This window comes from Stylophora pistillata, chromosome 2 (assembly GCF_964205215.1).
Source record: "Stylophora pistillata chromosome 2, jaStyPist1.2, whole genome shotgun sequence".
In the NCBI taxonomy this organism is placed as follows: domain Eukaryota; kingdom Metazoa; phylum Cnidaria; class Anthozoa; order Scleractinia; family Pocilloporidae; genus Stylophora; species Stylophora pistillata.
In genome coordinates, this window is record NC_142520.1 from 34,449,000 (window position 1) to 34,474,306 (window position 25,307).

Sequence of the window (25,307 nt, forward strand, 5' to 3'; positions counted from 1 at the left end):
AGGGAAAAAGGTAAAGTTAACTTTATTGCATTAAAACGGAGTCAACCTTTGGAGTTAAGAGTGCAACTATTCCTTCTGATAGAAATCCTTTGAGTTCCACGACACACTATCGGATACTACAGATTAAAAGCCCCTGGACTCCAACAATTTCGTATTAAGGGTTTTGAGAGGGCGCCTATATCCGAGGGGGCTGATAACCGGAATAGAAAATCTACAACAGTTTTGTTCAAAATAAGTTTTAAATTTCAGCCTGGCTCTAAATTTTACTTCAAAACGTCATACCGAACTGCAATTCATTTCTGTAAGTAAACTTCGAAGAGAATTTACGATTTCTTCTCAGCACAGCAAACTAGCACATAACAAAACAGTAGTTCAGACTTTTCCCTCGTAGTTCGTCTGTTGTTTAAATTTTCATACCTAATTCACAGCAGTTAGGCTTCTCCTGCTTTGTTTAATACAAAATCAAGAAAAACCAGAGGGGGGCATAATTATATCCAGGTGATCTTTTATCAGATGTATTTTCTTGTTTACAGGTGGGAGGCCCTGTAACAGGCAGGGGGTTGAAGGCTTATAAGCAGCGGGTCATGTCATCTACAAAGCTTGGGCTTCCTGTGGTGGCCTGGGTGCAAGTCGGGTAATGCATTTCTTTCTGTTACATGAACCACTTACAGTGAAGTGAACTAAGCATGTTTTGAATTTTTTCATATCATCTTTCCAAAGACTCAGCAAAGAAAGCCACAATAAGAAATAACAAATAATTATCAGTGTCAAACATTGGAACTGTTACTTGAACATCTCAGCTAGACAGATATCAAAACTTGTGAATTTCAGATGACAACCAAGTGATATGATTAGAATGCACAAGCCACCAAAATAAGATGAAACTTGACTTTTTCATGATTGCATACCCAGTATTCTTTTTAATGACTGATCCTTCTGTATTAGGAAGTTGTACATGAGGTCAGTAGTGCTCATTTACTTAATATTTCCTATAATTTGCTCTTATAATTATCATCAATTGTAAATTTTAGCTTTTCCAAATGCATTAAAAAGAAAACAAAGAGCAACAAAACTGAGGTTAATAAAGAACTAAATGTTGTTGGCAGGGATTTCCCTTACATTCTTGTATGAAGTTTGCAAAGTCCTTAATTAATCCTTATCCCAGACAATCAGTGAGTAGGTTCCCTGTGACATATTCTGTCTCTGAACTTGATTGCAACTGGTGCAGTTATTCTCTTATCTCATGCCTCTACAATTTGGTTTTCTTTGCCTATAAAAAAAGACAATTATACAAGTCAAATGAATGGATGGATAGATGGGTGGATGGATGGATGGGTTAGATGACCACTCCCATTGGGGCTTTTCAGGGCCATTCTTTACAACACTGTGCGGGGGACTTTGCCAGACTGCTTGTAGCAGTTTACAACAAATCAAAGTAAGTTGAAGATGCCCCCTCCCCCCCAATCCCCAGTAAACAGGCCAGACCACATCACAGTAATCTCATGAGTGGGTTCTTTAACGTCCCCTGCCTAACCTAATTAACCAATAGATGCAGGAGACGGAATCTACGGTTTATTCGTCCTTATCCCAGAAGACTAGAATGTCTATCCATTTCATGATATGATAGAGAGGTAGCACATTCTCCTCAGTTATTTTAAGACCTTGAGTATTGGTCTAGCCAGGGCTCGAACTCTCAACCTCTTACCCAAAAGTCCGGGCGCTCTAACCAATTGAGCTAACCAGGAGGTGGTTAAAAACTTCAGACAGATTAAAGCTTAAAATGATATATAACTACTTGTTATTTATAAGAATCCCTATTTTACTAAAATCTTCCTAGCCTACACACACCAGGTTTTCTATCATTTGGACAATAAAATTCCTGTAACCCTCAAACCCACCTAATTTCTCCTTAAAATATCATCCCTGAATCAGAAATTAAGGTAACAATATAATAGAGAAAATAATCACTAACTAAAGAAACTTATGATTGTTTAAAAGATTCTCCTTGTCAGCACCTTAGGAAATGTAAAAAGAACAGTATGGAGAATAAGAAAACTGATGATAGGGTGTAAAGGGTTAAGGTAATAAGAATAGAAAAAATGATCACAAACTAAAGAAGCTTGTGATTGTCAAACAAATTCTTCTTGTCACTATTATAAGAAATGTAAAGATAACAGTGTGGAGAATATCAATATCAATATTAGGGTGAAAAGGGTTTAGTGCTCAAGACAAACCACACAAAGCAGAAAATTTTATACGCATTATGATATAATTTAGACACAATGCACACTCTGATTGGTCAAAAATCTGTTCTCTATTTGCCTGTATACTCAAAGAAACTGAAACATCTTCCTGTCCTGTCAAATGGCACCCCACCAGGCGAATTCCAATATTTAATTCATTCGAAGCCTTTGGTTTGGAGTAAACAAAGAAGACCCTTTGAATGCCAAAAACTACCAACTAAGAAACATTTCTTTTCTCGCAAGTTAACAAACTGGTTTCTCCTGCGTTTCACTCCTTTATTTTAGGATCTCTGGTTTATGCAAACAAACTTTGGAACTTCCTGTCTACATTCCTCAAACTTTTGCCAAGAAAGACAAGTTGGCATGTTTTTGCTTCAAGAAAATTGTAGTGACAAACTAACTGGATTTTCCTTTAGATATTTACAAAAAATCTTATTTTCTGATGAGAAAAAAATCACTTGCAAAGTGAATTTGCCTCAACATTTATCACAGTTCCGTTTACTGTCCAATATTTCAGCTTTGGCTAAGTTTAAGCTTTTTAAGCTCTTTAATCTGTACATTTCAACAAGGTACAATCACAGCAGTATAGATTACAAATTTGAATGCAAATATACCAAAACCGTCTTCTTTTTTATCACCCCACTCCCTGACAGGACACTTGTGCCCCTGCCAACTACCTTGCTAGGATTATAAGTAAAGTTTGGGGTTGCAGATCTAGCCAAGCTGATTAAACACAGAAAGAAGGGAGAAAAGAGATCCTGATCAGTCTACCAGGAAACTTACTGCTTGTCTTATACAGACTTTAAGGGCTTGAAACTCCTTCTCACAGGCATGTTTGGTAATGTTGTCTTTCTGTGACACACACCTTCCATAAAGAAGGGCCTGAAGAAAAACAAATAATAACCATCAGGAAAAAAGGATATCTGAAATGACTTGACGAAAACTTCTTGGTTGAGTGTCAATACAGTCCCAGGTATATTCTGAGCACAGTTACTAAAGAACAAACTGTGCAGTTTTCAGTTGAATGAGTTTAAACTCTCAGATCTTAGGATTGAAAGGGTCCAAATTTCCAGGAGTTGGCTGAGAGAAGACAAGTTGGGACAAATCTGAACACTATAATGATTTTTTTTTTTTACTTAATATAGACACGTACCACTGTTTATAAATTGGATTGAGTCAAAAACGATGAGTCAGCAACCTTGGTCTGTGGTTGGTTGAAAATATTCACACCACCTAATCAACCAATCAGAGACAAAACAGCATGAATTTGTTGCTAGTATTTTGCAGTGGCCTCAATTACTTTTGACATCTTTGCTTCTGTTTTCTTTTTCTAGTTACTTACAACACCACACATTATACTTACAATGCACCAGCTATCCAACTTTTATAATATACCACTCATGATCAATAACTACCAATATATTGTTTACAATACTATATACCTACAAGAACTACTTAACTTTGCTGCAAATTGAAATAATGTTATTTGAAATAAAATTGCTTTTATTTTACTGATGTCAGCATTAGTCTACTTTAATTACTTTTCAATAAATATAAAAACTTCCCTTTACACTGTCAGAGAGTTTGTAACATATTGTGAATGAAAGAAACAACAAGGATAAAAAGTATTCAAATTCTACTTTTTTTATAATCATCATCCAGTTAGAGTGAAAAGCACAGGCCAGAAATCTAGAAATGTAGATTTCAATCAAACTTCAAACTTTAATCCCTATCTCCCATAGCTATACATTCTTTTACCACCAGAATGCTTGATCACAAGAAAATACAGTGATGAAGATGGGATATGCTGTTTTTATTATGTTATTATTAATATATAAGTACCTCTAAGGTGTAGGCACTCTTCTTGCTAACAAAAGGTATGGCTTGTCATAGCCTGGGTACCCATTGGGTTGTTATCCATTATATATTGAGCAGATGGCACTAGTATTGCCCATTTTGATTTCAGACATTGCATTGAAGTTCTATGCAGGGAAGACTATGTTGATAAGCTCAAGAAAACACCAGCATCATTGGTTTGAAATAGAAAAATAAAAGAGAAAGAAAAAACTGCAAATTATGTGGTTAGTGGGCATCACAGTCCCAGTGGTACTTTTAATTCATTTCTTATAATTTCCTTCTATTTTCAAGTAGGTCACTTAAGGGGCAAATTTTTTTTTTTTTTTTTTTTTTACTTAAGGGGGCAAAATTGCACCCTTTACTTGATTTGAAAGAAGCAGAAGACATTTACTGAACAATTAGGTCACTCTCTGTAATCCAACAGAGCAGGAGCAAACAAATACTCCCAGAGATCACACCACCATAGTGCTTTAACAGTTGACATGTGGGTGATCTTTGGCGGCACTTTTATCGCACCTCTATCACACTGCGATCATTTGATAAGCTGTCATCACAGAGAAACAGTCATGACTTTCACTACACTATTTTTTTATTTCAGTAGTGAACCAAAGAATTCATTGTACACCTAATTAATTAATTAATTAATTTAATAATTATGAGTTGCATTATGTTGTTGTTTAATCGAAACAATAAAAATAAAGAAAAAACAATAAATAAGAAAACCAAACCCAAAGATTAGTTCGTCCTGAAGAGTTCATTTCAAGTAGTAACTACAGGTAATCACCACTTGGCCGAGAGGAGAAACATATGTAAACCCTTGGCATTATGTAAGCTTGATTAAAAATAAACAAACCGAACGATTAACCTCACGTGGCTTCGATTTATTTATAACTTCTTTCATCCTAGGCTTCAAATAACTTTCCTGTTGGGCAATTTTGCCACAGTTACGATTTCCACGTGCAATGCTCCGGAAAAGATATGTAGGTATAAAATGGAACAGTACCCAGTTACAACACATAGCGGCTACATGTACCAACATTTCATTATCAGGTCTTCAACAATTATCTTTAACATTACTTTGTTCAGTTTTGTTACATATATCGTACTTACTTGTGTTAACTACTAGTACTACTGCAGCGAAGTGAACACAATGTATCGAGTTAAATCTAACCTCTGTCTTGCATTCCGCAAGAGGCCTCGCCAAGCCCGAGATTCGTCTGTAATCGTTTCCTCTTGAGCTCATTATGTCAGGTGTTTATTTTCGTTTTAGTACGTCCGCCATTTTTGAAAGCGCGCAATATATTCTGGGATAATATGCGGTTGAGCCTGGATGGGAGCAACAAAGCGGAAGTAAAGTAGGTTAAAACCGGAAGTTCTAATTTATTTAATGATATACTCACTAGCAGACAAACAGACCATAACAGCTTACGTACTGTAACACGTTTTCATAATTCTGCGAAATGTAAAATCTTGGAAACTTAAAAGTGAAGAATCTAGGTAATGATAATTTTTATTGGCTCTGTTTGGTAGAATTTTTGTCAGTTGTCAATTAGTTGCGAAATTTATTCTTCTCACAGCAGGATTTCGCCTGCCCTGAAGCGAAACCGCAGAACCTGAAAGAACCCTGAAACGAGGAACTTTCTTTAATGGAATGGGCCACAGAACACCTGCCACGATTGCAGTAAACTTGGTGTTAAATGCTCGAGTAGCGCAAAACATTTCAACCTCAGTTTTGTTCCCTGTTGTTGAATTTATCAACCACTCGTCACAATATCGCGACATCGATATCTGTTTTTATTAAGCCCGTCCTTGTATTGGCCATAAGGAGCAAACTCCGCCCTTTCCATCTATTTCTGGAAATAACGCATCCTTGCCGCGGCCGGATTTTCACAACCATCTTAAAAAAATTTCTGCGGCTATCGTTATTGTCTTTGCATTTCCGCCTCTTGGAGCCATTGTCTAGATATTAGCCTTATATTATGCACGTTTTTGTATTCGTTAAAAACACCAACATTCGTAAACAACGATTTGAGCACTGAAGGCGATTTCAGTTTTCATCCGATTTCAGTTTATCGTTCCGCGAGGATTTTAAATTCAACTTCGTTTCTAAGCTGGTGTAATTCGCTAAGGAAGAGCGGACTTCATCTAGAATTTTCTAAAAGATTTCGATCAGCATGTGTGTGCGACATAAAGTACAGTTGTTCGTGATTTTGTCTGTTTTTGTACATCAAAGTGTTTGTGTATGGCCTTGGCCAAATTGGGGCGATAAACCAAAACCCATTGACGGAAACTGGAGTGCTTGGTCTGCGTGGAGTTCTTGCCAAATCCCATCGGATGGCAATTTGCTGCCATTTCGACACAAAGAAAGAGATTGCACTAACCCCAGACCGAAAAATGACGGTGCCGATTGCATAGGCGAAGCGAAACGTACCTCGGGTTGCGACGATTGTAGTATTCCTCTTGGCATGGAGAGTGGTCGAATACACGATTCGTTTGTGACGGCTTTGGACTCGCACGACGATTTCCCTGCCTCTTCGGCCAGATTGAACGGGAAATCTGCTTGGTGTTCCGATTATCCTGATAGCCTGTTGGAACCTTTGTACCTTCAAATCGACCTGAAGAGAATTACGACGATATCTGCCATCGCAACACAGGGTTTCTACCCTCCAGTAGAATTAATGTCTCTTCGAATGGGAAGAGTTAGCAAATACCAGCTGAAGTACAGTATGGACGGAGTTTCTTGGCAGCTTTATAGAAACCGCGACAATGCTACAATTTTACCAGGGAATAAGAAACGAAACGGGACTGTGCTTAATGTGCTTACGCCGGAAATTACCGCACGTTTTCTACGCGTGTACCCATCAAGCTATTTTTCCTTTGTTTGCATGAGGCTAGAAGTGTATGGCTGTTCGTTCGGTTGTGGCGGCGCATTAGCGCAAGAACCCGGAAACATCGTGACGGAGGGTATCCCAACGGAAGATCAAGATTGTCTGTGGTCTGTGATCTTACCAAACACTTCGATAATACATTTTGATTTCATTAATTTCAACATTCCTTGTAGCAATGGACTAGTGGAGTTCAGAGATGGTGGAATGCCTTACGGTATAGCATCAGTGTTGGTCGAGTATTGTGGTTACGACGGCAGCCTTCCTCCCCCAGTCAGTTCCAACAGTGGTAAGTTATGGACACGATACAAGTCTAATTCGTCAGATCCCCAGGTTGGGTTCTATGCAGTGTACTTCCCAGGTTGCGGCGAACAATTACAAGGAAGTAGTGGTGATGTCAAGTCACCTAATTTTCCTAGAGAATATTTTCACAATTCGAAGTGTATCTGGACCATTTCTGTACCTGAAGGAAAGTCTGTGAAATTACTATTTGTGGATTTTAAAGTGGAGGGAGACCGAAATCGGCAGAGATGCCCCCATGACCATCTGACAATATGGAATGGCACTGATTTGAATGCAACAATCATTGGAAAGTTCTGCAACAGCAATCCACCCCCTCCAGTTATCTGTAGCTCAGGGAATACCCTTCGCCTGAGGTTCCGCAGTGATGATGCAATAGCATGGACAGGATTTCACATCAGATATCAAGCTGTTGATCCTTCGGCACATTGTTCCGAGATGTCTTCATCTGTCGTCATGCCAACATCATCCCAGTTGCCAACTTTCCATATGGCGCTCACCCATACACCACAATTAACCACACAGCATGGGTTGTTTCATGCAAGTAGTTATCTTGCGGAGATAACACCAACGTTTATAAGCTTATCAACCTCAATGGCATTGAATGGAACATTTAGCTTTTCTGGAACTACAATGAATGGAGAAATGCAAGCTGCAGCAAGAGGCAAACAAGATGATGAGGATGATAATGATGGCCTGTTGACTGTGGTTGTTCTTTCAGTGTTATCATTACTTGTCGTTTGCATGATCTTAGCAAGTATGGTGCCCTGTGCAAGACGCCACATCGAAAAGCGAAGGCGGGAGAAAGAAATGAACATGGTGTTTGCTGCTAGTTTAAGTATTCCTGAAACAAACAGCAAAGAGACATTTGAAGTTGCAGACAACAATACATTGCAAGTCCCAGAGATTGTGATGTGTGAAGGATCCTCCTATGAGGAAATCCTTCCCCCAGCTGATATTGCAGAGAGTGTCCCTCTATGTGAAACTCCTACAGTGGAAGAAACTAATGATAAAATTGATACAGTGGAAAGTAAGGTGTCCTCTAAAGTAGGAAGTGGCACAAAGCAGTTTGAAGATGGACTGAATGATATAGGAGATGAACAAACTGAGTTTGAGGAGAAGTCAAGTCTTGATCTTGATGGTGCTGAAACAGAGGTTGATTGCTTAAATATGTCCTACGAAGATCTAGGCAGTAGTTTTGCCTCTGAAATGCAAGCGATGTTGAGTCATTTTGTAGAAAGTGATGATCAACCTGCTCGGAATGCAAAACCTTCAGCAAATCCAGAAAATTCTCCCCAGGACTGTGATCATGAAACAGGGATGACAAATAGGAATGGCATGGAAGCTAAAGATATTGATAACAGGTCAAACCCATCAAGTGATGAGGCACCCTCTTCATCTTCCATCTCCAATCAAGAGGAAGAACGTCAAAGCTTGCTGAATGGGGACAGTGCTGCTGATGAAGATGAAATATGGGAAATGCAGCCTATTGACGTTGACAGTCCCAGTCGGAGAAAAACAGTCAGCGAAGATGGAATTTCAGTATCCTGCAAAGACAGCAAAGACTCTGGCTGTGCTTCAAGCAGTGAAAACTTGCATTCTGTCGATAGATATCTCAATACTGGTGATATAGAGACTAGTGTTTAGGGTAAGTGCAGGTACCTATCAAAATTATACAATTTATCTATATAATACTAAATGTGGGAAACATTTAGGTGTCTTGATATGTTTTCTTATTTATCAATCAGAGTACCAAGGGAAGAAAAATTTTTTTTTGAGTTTACATTGATGCAATGTTGCACTGAGCTGTTCAAGATTACATGCTTTCACTCCTTTTTACAAGAGAAAGTTCAACTCACGAGCATTATAAGAATTAATAGACAAAACCATTGATGGGAGAATATTACTATGAAAAGTCAAAGCAGAACCTCTAGAAGAAAGATATCTGGGTAAATCCCAGCTATTGTAAAGGTGCTCTGTAAAATCAGAGTTGTAATGACGTCATCCAAAGAAAGAGTTTAATTATTATCATTAGTGCATAATACCCTGTTGACTACAGCTTTGTCCATGTTACAGCGTATTCTCAGCACCACCAACAATAGACTGCAGGTGCGTGGCGTGCTCTACGCATATATGCACGTGCGTACTTGAATTGACCAGAAAAATTTGAAAACAATGTTGTGTTTGCACCAAGTTTGCTCAAAATAAGGGGAAGATGCTTTGTTCTTTGCTTGTATTCACACAACTATTTCAAACAAAAAATAAAGAATGCAGTATTTTTCGCTCAGTTTACTTAGGTTTCTAGATCATATGTACTTGTGCATACTTGAAAAAATGACCACGCTACGCGCCTGGACTGTAAGGTTTTTCATTTAAGTGAGTGGGTTTTGCTGATCTCTGGAGTGAATTAAAGGGTCGATATTGAATGTGAAGAACAATTTGGGACAGAGTTAAACACTGTAATCTTTTAACTGGTGGGTGACAGTTCTGCTTAGAAATGTGCTCCAGTTTTATTATCAACAGTAACAGAAATATGTAGCTAAAAATATTTTTTGGTTATTTGTTTTGGCATATACCGTCAGGTTTGGGTGAGTTTTAAAAGATTTTGTTTACATTTTTTTTTATAAAAGAAATTAAGGAGATGTTAGTTGGCATGGAATGCTATTTATATCCAAAAAGGGTTTATAATTTTCATCATTTTGTAAACAGGAAATTCAAAGGATTAGTATTAGATTTCAGGAGGCAAATTGGCTGCAGACATTTTACCTATATCCTTCCAAAAATGCTGTATATGAAAACATTAGAAGTCCTTGCATTCTTAGATTGTTAATATTGGTGAATGATGATAGTGTTTGTGTATTTTTTTTTGCATTGGTGCATGTTTGTTTTGGTAAATTTGGGCAATCATTCCTCATTCTATGTTAAAATTCAGAAAGGGGCTGAGGAGATGGCATTGTTTTGAGGAAACCACATATTGGTGCAGAGTTTGTAAAAAGAGTAATTTAGTTCAAAGTGTACATTAAGGTTGATAGCATTGCTGAAGATCTCACTTTAGAATCTTCTTAGCTCTCTGTTGAAATTTATTTGTTAGCAGAGAGAAATCTGATCTTAAAATTTAAATCAATGTGATATAACTTAACACAGGGTGACATGTGCATGATAATGGCCTGTTTGAGCTCTACACACCTTGAACTTTGTACTCTCTCAAACTTGCACCAATTTTATAAACTCCGAGTACCTTGAAGATGTCTCTTTTGGTCCTAAAGAAGAATTTCACACTGACATTATAGGTTCTTATGTATTGCCTCAAACTGTTTATTTTTCCCTTTGCATATATATATATTGCTAGGAATAACATTTACCTTTGTTACCCAAGAATACTGACTTTGTCTCTGACACAGCTAACCACAATTAAATCATTTCAACTGGTACTCAAAGAAAAGCTCTTGACTCTTTTGCTCCCAAGATATTAGCCGTTCATCCGTTCACAGTATCCATTTTGAACGGCTTTCCTAGCCGTTCGTCACCCGTTCGCTTGCCGTTCCGTTCACCATTTGAACGGCTACCGTTAGGAACGTTTTTGCATGAGAGGTCACATATGAGTAATTCTCCGTACTATCTACCATACAATCCTTATGATATTAGTTTGGAGAATTTGGTATTGGATCAACTGATAATCCCCAAATTGATATTTTTCTGTATTCTCCTCACTTGTCTGCTTGACATTGTATTGATATTGTAAGGAGAAATTATGTCTTGGTCACTTAAGAGGGAAAGGGTCGAGGCTGCGTAGTCTATAACTAAACCTTCATATACAAACACTACAGAGAAATGCCCAATAATATAACTGCATTTCTCTTATTTATTACTATCCTTTAAAAAAAATATATATGCCAGTATATGTCTAAACATAAATTTTCTTCTGTTGGTAGTAACAAAAACCAACCAGACTTATATCCAATAGAGTAAAGTTGATAATTATGAGAAAAGTATTTAACTGAGGTCACCTTGCAATTTCATTTGGTTTTAGTTTTAATTAATTCTTTATTTTGTTATAATTTAAATTAAAACCAATGATCGTAAAATTTCAGTTGTTGGCCTCCTTGCTTTTGCTCCTTGCAGCTTTCTTCTACCTATGCAGATTTTCCTGAAAAAATCCTTGCCATTTTACTTCAGAGGAAATGCATGTTTAATTTCTGAACAACCCTGCCATCGACGACCATGCACCCTTTTACTACAATTTAAGCCTGTTTGTTTCAGCTGAGTATTTTAAAATGTATAATGCAGTAATTTGGACATATCAGCAAAGTTGACATGGTAAATTGGCCACTGTAACGATTACAAAAGCTGACGTTTCGAGCGTTAGCCCTTCGTCTATTCGCTCCGATGAAGGGCTAACGCTTGAAACGTCAGCTTTTGTAATTGTTACAGTGGCCAATTTACCATTTCAACTTTGTTGATATATCCAAATTATTTCATTACCCCCACCGACGTAGCCCCAAACAGTTTCTTTAGAAACTATCAGCCTTTATAATGCAGTAAGTTTCTTTTAAAAAAACTGTGGCATTGCATCAATGGGGGAGTATAATAAGATAATTTGGTGTTAGTGACAGTTGATAATATAAATTGGCAATTGTGAAGAGTTTCAAATGCTGATATTTCAAGTCTTAACCCCTCATTGGAGCAAATGATTATCTTTAGAATGTGATTTGGAAGAGCCCAATTAAGATTAATTCTAAAATTCCCTGTAAAACCAATAGGGGTCACTGAAAGGCACTGTGGAAAAACAAATAACTATAAGTATGAATTCTTTATAGTATTCCCCAGGTGCTTCACAGGTAGCCCAAGCTCTCCATATGAACCACACAAGGAACACAATATGGTATATCAATTTATAAGGATTTGTATGGGACTTTCTACTAGATGTCCATGGAGGTAGTTATAAGTGAAAATATTCAATAAAAATGGCATACCTTATTTCACAAGGGGTTGTTTGCTCTTGGTGTCGTTATTTTACCGATTAAACTTGGATTAAAAAAATCGCTTAAATCAAGTTAAATCGGTAAAATAACACCAGGAGCAAACAACACACATGGAATAAGGTGAGCCATTTTTGTTGAATAATTATTTTCACTTTTAACTACCTCCACTGATGGATTATAATCTAGTAGAAAATCCCATACAAATCCTTATAAATCGATATGCCATATTGTGTTCCTTGTGTGGTTCATAGAGAGAGCTTGGGCTACCTGTGGGTGCTTGTGCTGAGGTGCATTGTTTGACACTGAATACTAAATTAGTTCATCAGTAGTACTGGTAGTTAAAGAGCTGACAGCCAACATTGAGTAACTTGCCTCTCAAAGCATTCATTTAAATCTGTTAGCCATGACTATTTGACCTTTTCAGAATTTTTGTAATTACTGATTGAACCAATTTTCTTTACTTTTGCTGATAATTGTTTTTCTCAATAATGAACTCTGGTTTCCAATTTGGGGTTGCCACTTCTCTAACTTCGATGCCAATATGAATACAAAATTTCCTTCTTGAAAACCGCAACTTGTATCGTATATTGCTTTGAGAGAAAGGAAGCATTGTGTGGGTTCTCTGTTTAGCACAAGAATACAAAGCAGGGGCTTAACCTAGAGCTAAAATTTTGGATTTTTCATTTAAATTAACCCTTTAACTCCAAAATGTGATTAATATGTAACTTCTCCCTGTAATATCCATACAGCATCCAGCAAACAGGTATTGAGAATACCGTAACTGACCCGCGGATAAGCCGCACCCTGACTTTAGCAGCTAATATTTTGGAAAAAAGGTTTTTTTGAAAAAAAATCAAAAGAAATCCAAAGTCGAGTCTTGAGAAGTCTTCTTCATCCACTGTTCATCGAACGTAAACTTACTATTAACATTGCAACGGAAAATGCCTGTGTTACCCACAATTTTAGCGCTTAAATATAAAGAACATCGTTTCTACCAACTTTGACTTATGATTGATCTTTATCTGGTATTTTTTGACAGGAATTTCTTCATTCAACACAGTTTTCCCATAGATTTTCGCATTACAACAAGAAAGTAAGAGGAACATTCGAGCAAAGCGGATTTCGGAGTATGTTTCCGATCGAAGCTTAGTAACCAGGCATAGAGCGGACGAGCGAATGAAAATTGGCGTCGACAGTCTTAATGCTTTTTTCAAATGTTCCCGAAGATACGCCGCACCCCTAATTTCAAGCGACGATTTTGGAAAAAAAAGTGCAGCTTATCCGCGAGTTTTTACGGTACTCGAACTTATCAGGTCAAACACCAAATTACTGTGACCAATTTACAAGGAAATTTGTGGCAGCTGGAGAAGAGAACCAACAATCAGATATTAGGTGTTTAAGGGTTGAGTCATGTTCCCTGACCAGCAGACTCTACGAGCATACTGTGATGAAATGTTTATGTCCTGAAGATGAGAAGGCAGGAAGCAGATACAAAAATTGAAATGTGTGACACTGTGGAATAACAAAATTTTTTTTTATTTTATTTAGTTACCCAGTTGACCAGATCTCATGCATACAATCCAATTTGTTCTGGTTCATTTGTATTTACAAAATAATTCACAAAAGTCTATCTAGTTACCTCAGTACACAGGACCCAACTACTATTTCCTTTTTGCTTCTAAAACAAAAGCATGTATTATCTTAGTTATTTTTACATTTAAAACTGAACAAAAATTCATCTGACTTACTATTAACCACATGTAAGCACACCATAAACTATAGACAGACAGGTCAATTAACAAATCATGCAAAAGTATCTTATTGGAATTTTGGAGCACAGTATATTGGGCAGTTTAATCTTTAAATTATCACTGAAGGAATCAGACAGGTTTCATTACTGTATTTTATATCACTAAGCACTGCCATTGGAGAAGTACACCATCTGAGAGATGAAAGCTGTTTTCAAGCAGTGCCCCAAATTAAGACTAGAACCATAAGCCATGAAATGGGGAACTTAATTTGGGTATTGTATTCTTCTCAGAAGTAGTTTAAAGTATTCTGTTTGTCAACTTCCAATAAAGCACTTTGATAATACAAGTTTGTGAGTTCAACAGGGTGACAAATGTGGATTACAGAGTTGCAACATGTTTCTTTTTTTCCCATATCCCCTACTATGAAAGTCACATTCTTAAGAGTAGGAGCAATTTTCATCCAAGAACAGCTTTCATCTGTAGTTTTGTTTCTGTCTGTGGTGTTAGACTAATGGTGGCATTCATTCACGGGTAATGTTTCACCTCAGGGATAGCTGTTTTATAAAAGTCATTCAATCAAATATAAATAACGCAATTCTCTAAACATAAAAATGAGCCACTTTTCGTGTTCACACAAAATTCATACTGAACAATACTCACAATGTAATATCTATCATTCAAAAACAACTTGCTTCAAAATAATTATAAAATCCATTTACAATTATATATAATAAAAAAAATAATAAAATAAAGAAAAAGTGAAGCCAAACTGCAACAAACTTTTAACAAATCCTAAATATTCCTTCATTGTGCCTTGAAGTGAATACAATTAAGAAATAAAATCAAAGACTTGTCGATGGAAATGTGAACTTTTGAGTGAGAGAATTACCCACACTGTGTACCTTAAATACTTTGCCTCCTTTTTAGTTGTTGGGTGATTTCAGTTGTTACGAGTTCTAACAATTCAATCAACAACATGATCGGTTTGCCCTGTGTGACTGTGCGCCATGTTAAATGGACAGAAGAGAAAGACTGGTAACAAATCTGCTTTGATTACCGCTGAACTGTCTTCTGCTGACTCCGCCAACTCATGTCCTAATGTCCCAAATTAATGAAATCCATTCTTGTCATTTGTTGACAGAAGGGAGGGGTGAGTGTGCAGTTTGTCAGATAAGGACATCAATCCCAAATGTGCATGCAACATTACTTTGTTGTTCTAGAAAATACCCATATGTTTACTTCTTTCTTTGGGGGTGGGGGTTCTTTAAAAGGGCTCCCCTCGACCTCACCCCCCACTCTTTCGTACAATTTTTTTAAATGGTTGCCATAGTCATTGGTTTTTGAAATCCCCTGACTTTTCCCTGACAAACTGAATTAACAATTTCATGAACAAGTTCTGATTCAGTGCTGTGCTCTGGCACCACCCGGTGGCCCCTAGCACCTTACTTTTGCTCTTGGGCGACTCAGGAATGTTAGTTTTTTTCATAAAAAGTTCATGCTGGGCACCCTGGATTTCACAGTTTCAGAGCACTGGGCTCCCTTCAATTTCATCCTGGAGCCCAGCCTTGGATTACAGTCTTACACTTCCCACTGCAGCCATCCTCTCCACCCATAAATTTATGCATTTTAGCAAGTCATATACATCGCAGCTGAATTGAGAGTTCCATAACCTTTTAAACCTTAAAAAAATGACCAGGATCTAGTATCTCCTTACAGTGATACTGCTCAATCATTCATGAAGGTGATGAAAATAATGAAAATGATCATCAACTAACATATAATAAGCCTTGATTGTTAAATAAATTCTCCTACTCAGTACCAAAGGAAATGTGTAGAGATGAGAATGGAGAATATGGATACTGATCAAGGCTGTGCTTTAAGAAAAAGTGAAGGGAGCCCACTGCTTTGAAACTTTGAAATACAGGGTACCCAGCATCTGCTTTTATATGAAAAAACTAAAATTCCTAAGTTGTTCAAGAGTGAAAGTAAGGCGCCAAGGGCCACCGGGTGCTATTAAATTGTAAAGGGTGGAGGTAACATGGGAAAATAATTGATTTTTTTAGAAAACCGAATATCACTGTGGCAACCAGGTTTTTGCATTCAAGATACACACATGTAACCTTCCCATAGGGCTATGGGAAGACCCTTTTTGATAGGGTTTATAGTACCCAGTAATATTCACAAGTAATTGTAGATACTGTCTGGGGCAATTAAATATGTTCTAGCTTACATCTTCACCCAACATGTAACATCTACCTGTTCGCGTATCATGCCTCGTTCCAAAAGTTATAAGAATCAAACAGATCTGTGATCCCTTCTGTATCTGTTAATGTGAATAAATATTCCTCTTCTGTAAGATTTGGTGAAAGAGGAATCAAAGCATCACTGTCCAAATCTTCCAGACCAGTTGTTTCATCATTTGTCTGTAAAAGAACATTTTTCCGTGGACTGACTACAGTGGAAAAAATGCTTCTTTGAAGATCTTCATTAAATGTCTGCGAGGGTATTGCCATATCACCACAATTCTGAGGGTTTTTCTCAGGAGTCAGAAGGAAGTGATTTGGTGTTGTTTGAGGAGGTGGCTGCCTTTTGATGGGAGAAATGTCCTTCATTGGAGATTGGACATTAACTTGTTCCTCAGGGCATAGATAAACGTCAATAGGGCCTCGAACACTCTTCAGCCAGATTTGGATACTCTGTTAGATTAAATAAAAGAACATTATTACCATAAACACTGACGTATTTGCAGATATGCCCCACTCTGAGTTTGGCAACAAAGTTTGGAAAAAAACAGTTTTTGACGAAGAGATTGAAAGAAATCACCAGTGGAGTCATGAGAAAGTTGTTTTGTATCACTTCATTCATCAAACACAAATTCACACACATTGAAAACAGAGAAAACTTTGAATCCTTAAAATTCACATGTACACTAGAGAGAAATTGCTACATTGGATATGTATGACTTATCCATGTGACTAGGTATATTAACCATAAGATAATTCATTAAGGTAGAATTCTGATCATTTTTACAAGGCTTTGAAAGAAGAAATCAGACCTTCTGCTTTTGATTATTCCTACATGCATACTAAGTGCATCAAGGACCTGGAGGCAAATTTTCCATCTTGAAAGTACGCTATGAAATAACTTTTTTAGGGAGTTAAAAAACATCATAACAGAGTGAAACAGCTCTTTTATTTTTACTGTTTACTAACTTTGGAAATGTCTTAAACTGTTTTTAACTACCTATACCAAAAGAAACTCGAGACACTAACTTTTCAACTTACTAGCCAAGTGGCTAGTGACAAATTACATGTTACAACAATTTCAATTTGTTTACTAGCCAAACTGGCTATTGGAAATTGAAAACCACTGACCAAAACTGAATTTCTACCTAGACTGTGGTTAGTTGGCTACCATTAATGTTGAGCCCTGGCTTAACCACCAGTTTTTTTTTCCTACAAATACTATACCCATTGAAATAAACAATAATCATGCCACAATAGAAAAAAAACAATAAGCTAACTTATACATTCTAATTACACAAACAAGTCTTACACATATGATGGTCCCTTATCTTTGAGCTGCACTGGTGTGGCCTGCATAACACCAAAGGTCTAGTTCGTTTTAGTGGTAAGAGATTAAATTTAAATGCACTGCAGCACACATAAAAGTATCATGGGAAAGAATATTCACACAGGTACCTGCTTAGGATCTGGTACTTCTAGTCTTGTTTCTGGTGGAGCTTTGATTGCAATCACTGTCCTGTTTTTAAAATGCTTCACATCACGAATATCTCGATATGTAACATATGCATATGTGGTAAAAATTAAGGACAATAATACATAATACCTGATTTCATTCTGATTTATTTATTTAACTCAACATCAGTATGCATGTTCTCCATGTTGTTCTCTACACATTTCCTCTGATACTGAAAAGGAGAATTTGGCAAAAAAATAAAAAAAAAATTAAGACCTTCTTGAGTTTGTGATCATTTCCTTCATTCCCATGACCTTGATGTTTGATTCAGGGGGGGGGGGGGGGGGAATATTGGGGGAAATTAAATGCTTATCCTCCTTGAGAGTTAATGATTACTGTAAAAACCAAAGGACAAGCCACACCTTGATGTTAGCAGCTCAAGTTTTGGAAAAAAAGTTTTTTGAAAAAAAAAAAAAAAAAAAAATCCAAGTCAAGTCTTGAGAAGTCTTCTTCATCCACTGTTCGTTGAACATAAACTCACTATTAACATTGGGATGGAAAATGCTTCCAAGTGTTACCCACAATTTTAGCACTTTAATAAAATGAACATCATTTCTACCAGCTTTGACTTTATGATTGATCTTTTTCTGGCATTTGTTGACAGGAATTTCTTCATTCAACACAGTTTTTCCATAGATTTTTGCATTACAACAAGAATGTGAGCGGAACATTTGAGGCTTAGTAGCCAGGCTTTAGATTGGACATGAAAATGTCAATATGCACAACACCTTTTTCAGACGTTCCTGCAGATAAGCTGCACCCCCCAATTTATAGTGACAATTTTTGAAAAAAAAGGTGTGGCTTATCCGCGGGTTTTTACATTAATAAAGTTGTTTGAGACAATGACCCATAGTTTTGACTGAAAGCTTTCATGTCTATCTTAACCAGTCATTTTTCCTTGATGTAATCTGCAAGCTATGGCAAGTGGCAGTGTTAAATGTAAATGGAAGTGTAGTCAGGGGTCCTTTGAACTTCATTTACAATAAACTCATTGGGATTTCCTGCTAGAAAGGATATTTGGCAACTTCAGTATCTTCTGTAAGATTTTTGATTTCCGAACGGCAACCGTCTATCATTCTGTCGAGAAAGGATTCTTTGGCATCAAGGTCGGCAATGTCTGTGTGGAGATCCATGGTCTGTGCTGAAATTGATTCAGCTCCTTTTGTCCGCCGCGAACTATCAGTATAGCAGGTTCCCCTATAATAACAATACAAATAGGTTGAAAGACGATCAATTAAAACAAAAGCAAAAGTCACACTTCACCCATATTCTCCATACTGTTTTCTACACATTACCTACAAAGCTGACAAGGAGAATTTGTTTAACAATCAAGAGGTTCCTTTTAGTCAGTGATCATTTCCTCTTTTCTCATAACCTTAATGCGTGATTCAGGGGTGATTTTGTTAGGAGAAATTAAATGCTGGTCCCTCTCAAGGGTCTAAGGGTTAAGATAATGGAATTCTGATACACCTGATACCAAAATCATCTTGCACGCTAGGAAAATATTAGGTTGAATTGTAAAACCATAGTGTTCGACCTGTGTTACCTGCTATAGCCCTTCAACTCCCACGAGTGACTAAGACAGAATTTCTCCTTACAACAGCAATATCAAGCAGGCAAGTGTTAAGAATAAAGGAAACTATCAACAAGGGTAGTTTTAGTTGATCCAATACAAAATTCTCCAAACTTACATGATAAGAATTGTATGACAGACAGTAAGGAGAATTCCTTAAAAGATCTTGGGAGTGAAAGGGATACAATCCTCTCACCCAATCAAAATAAAAGAAAATCTGACAAGCAGGTGCTGATAACTCAAAATGGAAACAAGCAAGCTGTCTAGGTCTGGAAAAGAAAAAACTGCATGTGATGAAGTAACGAATGGTCTTAATCTGATTGGTAGGGATGGGCCAATGCCGATACCAAATATTCGATACCAGCGATACCGAGGTGTGATCAAAAAATAGCGACACTAGCGAAGAGTATCGATTCTTTCGATACTGCACGTGACCTACCCGCGCTTTAAATCTCCCGCAACTAACCGCTGACAAGCAGCCAAAAAGACTCTGGGCTCAAGATTGTGCATTTGCACATTTGTGTGCAATGTTGGATTGCATGCCGTAGTGTAACGGTCAAAGTGGCAGTTTCTTCCATTCCCTAGTACAACATTTCACTGTGAAATAGGACCCGATTTTATTAACTGTTAATGTAAAGTCACTCAGTACAACGGCAACAAAATCACAACTCATAACAACCCAGGCATTACAAGAACATATCTGGAGTAACAAAAATGAGTCACAAACTATGCCTGCTTACTAAAGAAAAACCTCGAGCGAGAAAAGCACTGAGAAAGGTTAAATAGTTCTAAAGCATGGCACCCTGTATGGTCCTGTATACTTGGAAGTCTCTGGTGTATCGAGTATTGAAGCGCAGGATCCATAATAAGTCGGGCACATGGTTGGTTATCCTCAGTGACCAGCACAGTCACTGATAACCATTTAGTGTAGCCTTATGATCATGAATGCAAGTGAAGATTGGACCATTGCCGTCTTTTTCATTTCCTCAAGAAAATTAAAAATGAGACCTAATAAATTCGATTTTTGACATGTTTGACTGTCTTGTTAATGCTACTATAGAGACCTGAACAGAAAACCGTGTGAGAGTGTCTCGTTTCGTCACTCAAATCACATGACTTACTATATAAATTATTTCAATGACATCACAGTATCAGTATCAGTATCGATATCGAAGAAAAAGGGAATATCGTACTCGGTATCGTATCCATTCAAAAAAGCCATATCGGCCTATCCTTACTGATTGGCTGATGAGGTAGTGTTAATTTTCTACAGAGGAAAATGAGGCAAAATTAAGTCCTCTTACCTCCACTCAATATTGTTCTTAGATTTCTTCTTTATCAGCCCAACACCTTCCAAAACATTGGTAATGTCGTAAATTCGTCTTTTTTGAACTTCTAGAACATCTGCTGCCTGGTTCAAATCCACTACACCATCTTCAGTGCTTCTTAAAAGACCCACAAACTTTTTGGTCAAGATCCCCAGTGATGTATCATAGCGGGTCTTCTCTATTGGGGATTTGACAAACACTGTGGAAGAAGAGACAAATCGAACGTTATAAGTGTTTATCTAGCAGTTAGGAATCTTGCTGTGATGTTACATTGGCAATATTCCCACCAAGTTAAAATCTTGCCTTCTTATACCATGGCAATTAAGGCGAAACCGAAAACGATGATTCAGCAACCGAATAAAAGGACTTTGTTTATAACCATATCCTGATTTCTAGAGTTACGTCCGAGTGTAAATTTTCATTTAATTTCTGTCAGTACATAAAGATGTGTTCATGCCTTAATCAATTCTCACAGGTGAAGTATATTCTTCGATTTACGGCAAACGCCCTTTAACGATTACGGATGATTGCCTCTGACTTATTTTCTTTGAAATGAACTCAAATTATTCATAAACCATGAAACACAAGTGATGTGGAAAATCTTTTGACTGCTAAGAATAAAGGCTTCATTTACATAGATAGTCCTTTGTTTGAATGATTCAATATATTCGGAGATTTTGAAAAGCCTAGAAATTATGGAAATAAAAGTCCCAATACACACACCATGCTAATTTAGAAAATTTTATTTACTCAGAGGAACATTTGCTATTGACTGTTCGCATTTATCGAAAAAAACAAATATACTCAGTTCTGCAAAAAGACTCGAGCAATCCCGGAAACACACACGTGTTCCCTTTGTTCAGAATGATAATTTTACAGAGTCTTTTTAATTCTTTCCCTGAATTGTAGAGAAAACTTTATAAACACGAAGAAAAATACTTACTCTTTGGATATGGTTGCATTTCTCTTCTCCCTCTTCTTCTGGTATGACCTTTCGCTTTCGGAGTTCTGAATGATTGCCTTACTCGAGTAGGAGATTCATCCAGGTCGAGTCTTCTTTTCACCTAAAATTTAACAACCACGAATCAATACCAAATTTGCTCAGAGAGGAAAGTGCTAAGTAGGTTAGAAGTTCTAAACTCGACCTCGGAAATCTACATACCTGAGGCCTCGAACTTGAGCAATTAACCGATCGTTCCTTCGAATAGACATCGGGTGTACACAAAACCGGCTTCGATCCTTTGAATGCGGGTGATAGCGGAGCTTTTGTCTTCATTGGATGCGAGGAAGTAGAACTACTGTCCAGAATTTTCCTACCGATTGAGTTCACCTGTTGGCTATGAGCGCTTAACGGCGGTCTACTACGACCGTCAATCGAGTATCTTCGCGTCGCCATATTGGTCAACAACAGAATGGGCTTTTCGACAGCGTTCCTGTTCAAAAAATATCAATCAACTTCTTACAATGCCTTAGCAGTGGGAGAGATAACGGCTGTAAAATGCTACTATAAGCTTCTTTCAGAAGTTTTGAGTCTCTTTTGTGTAAAATAGCTTTAAATCTGCGAGATGAGCTATTCGAATACTGTTCATTCGATCCTAATTCGCAATGAATAATGAAAATAAAAAGCGCGCGCTTTCAAGTTTCGCGCCGGGAAGTGATCACGTGGTACAGCTCCTAGCCTCAGACCTCGCTGGGTTAAACCACGGGATCATTTGCACGGGAATAACAGTTTACGTTCAATTCTCGCGTTTTTTTGCCAGAAAAGCAAGTTAAGGAGTACACAAAAGCTGATTTTAGTCTTAGAACTGCTCAGAAATTATTCAATACGAAATTAATTTGCATAAATAACATTTTCTGTACCAATAATAACACAACACAATTTTATCTTTTTGTCATGGTCTGGTTAATCCGTTTCTGTGAACTGACTAGATGCGTTTGAGGGCAAGTGAACTTAAAATAGATATTGGGAAATTCTCTAAATTTCTTTACTTAGGCCCATTTGGAAAAAATTTAGAACCGTAAATTAATAGTCTCTTGGTAGCTCTATCGTTTTTGAGCTCTACAATTTTGTAAATACTGACTGGGACGAACTGGAAAAGGGTAAATTAATTCGTTAGGTGATTAAAAGGAAAGGTGCAAATGAATACAATGCATTTAAATTGTATGGTAATTTTCTTCCTTTTAATTCCCACTAGGCAGATGAGACACATAGTTTTGCTGGATGAAAAGCTCATGAACTGCCTAAAGAATTTTTTTTTTACACAGTATACAGTTTCATACTCTTTTCAGTTTCGATTCATGAACGGTGACAATTTTGGTGTACGTTCGAGGGAAGAAGCCCATTGAAGATACAAATACTACAATGAAAACACAACGAAAACAGAATTTCTATGCATCATGATTTTCGCAAATTGCTGCTTCGCTGCTGATAAGATGGGCGGAGAATGAAATCGCAGAGGTCGAGAGAGATGAATGTTGAAATCTTTGCCCTTTCGCTGCTGGGAACTATGTTTTACAACTATAGGAATGATTGGTGATAATTTGAGGGAATACATTCAAGCTGGTTTACCGAAAGACAGAGTAATTGCCAGCTCTGTTCCCTCCATCTTTAACCGGTTAGACACGACATCATCGAAATTTAAGAATCACTCGGATAAGGATTAGCAATTGTATTTATCATTTTGTCTCGTCTCGTATGGATTTGTTGGTAATAAAAATTGCTGCGAAAATTCGCGTGTCCGTTTGTTTCTCAGTACGTGTATTTTTCTTGTTTCAGGAGGTATTGAAGGAGAGGACGGAAAGAAACTCAGGTATTTCATAAAAATTGTGAAACTGATAGAACCGGTCATGTGCAGTTTTCCAATTTTTCTTTTCTCATCAAAGTTTTTAGTTTCACCAAAAGTCCAATTCATATATTTAAAATACCAGAACATAACGCGCATTTTAAACCTTTCTGTGACAAATTTGATCAGTAATTGTTCGGCAGACAAGTCAATTGCACTTAAATGGAGATCGATGTAAAAAAAAAAAAAAAAGAAAAAAGAAAAATCGACGGAGTCAAATTTCGACTTTGTCAAGTTATTCATTTGCTGTGATGTTCCTAAAATGATCAGATTTCATTTTAATATTGTTGTTAGCCAGACGAGGCAAGTAACGCATACACGATCAAGTCAAATCTGTTTACATCTACAAAAAGGCGCTATTGGGGTCCTAATATTACTCAAGACTGCAAAGCTTTTAAGATGCATCCGTTAGCATCACCTACTGACTAAAGCTACTTTTGTTAAGTTCATTGCAATAAGGTCGTGAGTAAAAACAAACCTACCTAGACACCAACATACATATAAATGAAGACAATGGCAAAAATAAATGGAAATAAATAAGACACTTGCGAACGCTTTATATCAAACTGGCAGGGTTCTATGAAAGTCATTTGTTAAAATTTAATAATACTTAATCTGAAAGCTCGAAGGTATACATTTAGCTTTCCAGTCTTGAACTTGTTTCAGTAAGCGCTAAAATTATGACCTATTATGCGACCCAGAAGGTTTACATTAGCAGTAATATTCTGAGGGAATTCACATTTGGCGCCAAAAACAGTCAGCTGAGACTAAGCATAATTATGTCTCGCGCTATGTTTGCTTGTGTGCGGCTTACGGGCCTTAGGTAATCTGTTTACGCACAATTGGGCAGATACCATTTAAAGTGAGTAATCGCATCCTATTGAACGTGGATAAAGAGCATTATTGACTGCGAAGCTAATTAGAACCGTCCTGTACAAGACGCCGAAGCATCGATGGCTTATTTACGCCGAGATGTTAGTAAATGAGTGCGTTCAACAACTCTTGCACTTTTTGTGCAAAAGGGCGTTTTATGCACTTCCCGATTTTAAGAGAATTTTTTAAGGCATACTCCGGTGGTTTCTTTGTTTAGGGGATCTAGATATGCCTCAATAAGCAGTATGGTAAACACCTCCTGGAATAAATCAGCAGCTGGGTCAACCAAGCGCGAAGAGAAAGAAAACTAAAAGGCGGCAATCGAACATGATCGTGAATTCAACCAAGTGCGCTGTTATTTCGGCCCTACTCGCGTCTGTGTAAATATTGAAATTAGTCCTCGATCTGTTGCTTGGGAATGTCTCTCCCAGTGCCTCACGGTCTTCTTTCCTTGAGCTGAGACGTACAGATCAGATCAAGCTTGACCGGATGGGTAAAATTAATATTCTTCCTCCTGAAATCGATGTAAGCTTGGAACATGGGTCCGCTTTTAGCTACGAGTCCAGACATTCCCTCAACCTTCTCTCTGTGAACTTGTCGGAACGTCTGTGCAAGAAAGCAAGTAAAAATAGAAAGTTCCAATGAGGATCAAAGAAACCATTCTAAAAACATTGAGCCAGGTAGAGTGTCAGCTCAGTTTTTTCCTCTTAGTTTGTATCAATTAAAGCAATATATTCCCTGTTGAGCTTAAATTCAAGCAATTGCAGTCTCCCAGATACTAGTTAAGCACTACTACAAACTGAGCTGCGAAGCCACACGTTGGGAGCGGGGTATATTCTAGGGGGTTATTCCTTTCTCTGAAGTGTAACGTTCTGGAGTTCGCTTATACAGTTCGCGTACAGTTCGCTTAGTT

The 25,307-nt window shown here is 37.4% G+C and overlaps 4 protein-coding genes across 7 annotated transcripts in view; 1 reads left to right on the forward strand and 3 right to left on the reverse strand.

Moving 5' to 3' along the window:
• Positions 1-890: 890 nt before the first annotated feature.
• Positions 891-6,672, reverse strand: LOC111343326 (NADH dehydrogenase [ubiquinone] 1 alpha subcomplex assembly factor 8-like). Its single transcript, XM_088748505.1, has 4 exons — positions 6,532-6,672; positions 5,272-5,426; positions 3,027-3,125; positions 891-1,270 (listed from the first exon to the last, which is right to left on the reverse strand). The coding sequence occupies exons 2-4, from the start codon at positions 5,341-5,343 to the stop codon at positions 1,250-1,252; spliced, it is 192 nt and encodes a 63-aa protein (XP_088604631.1). The 5' UTR covers positions 5,344-5,426; positions 6,532-6,672; the 3' UTR covers positions 891-1,249.
• LOC111343324 (uncharacterized) lies at positions 5,492-11,370 on the forward strand. Of its 2 annotated transcripts, none has more exons than XM_022950472.2 (2): positions 5,492-5,597; positions 5,678-11,370. In XM_022950472.2, the coding sequence occupies exon 2, from the start codon at positions 6,275-6,277 to the stop codon at positions 8,930-8,932; it is 2,658 nt and encodes an 885-aa protein (XP_022806207.2). In that variant the 5' UTR covers positions 5,492-5,597; positions 5,678-6,274; the 3' UTR covers positions 8,933-11,370. The 2 variants fall into 2 exon arrangements, with proteins under 2 accessions (XP_022806207.2, XP_088604629.1); XM_088748503.1 differs by having other exon boundaries at positions 5,520-5,597; positions 5,681-11,370.
• Positions 11,371-14,094: 2,724 nt separating this feature from the next.
• LOC111343325 (transcription factor E2F3) lies at positions 14,095-22,291 on the reverse strand. The gene is made up of 6 exons (XM_088748504.1): positions 21,841-22,291; positions 21,622-21,742; positions 20,655-20,877; positions 18,791-18,974; positions 17,720-17,830; positions 14,095-16,714 (listed from the first exon to the last, which is right to left on the reverse strand). Exons 1-6 carry the CDS (start codon positions 22,072-22,074, stop codon positions 16,286-16,288), a joined length of 1,302 nt encoding a protein of 433 aa, XP_088604630.1. The 5' UTR covers positions 22,075-22,291; the 3' UTR covers positions 14,095-16,285.
• A 1,482-nt stretch (positions 22,292-23,773) lies between these two features.
• LOC111343327 (germinal-center associated nuclear protein) overlaps positions 23,774-25,307 on the reverse strand; it is a 44,001-nt gene continuing 42,467 nt past the window's right edge. For all 3 annotated transcript variants that reach the window (XM_088747153.1, XM_088747152.1, XM_088747151.1), the window contains one exon: positions 23,774-25,000. In XM_088747153.1, coding sequence (XP_088603279.1) covers positions 24,949-25,000 — 52 coding nt within the window. In that variant the 3' untranslated portion in view covers positions 23,774-24,948. The remainder of the gene's footprint in view (positions 25,001-25,307) is intronic.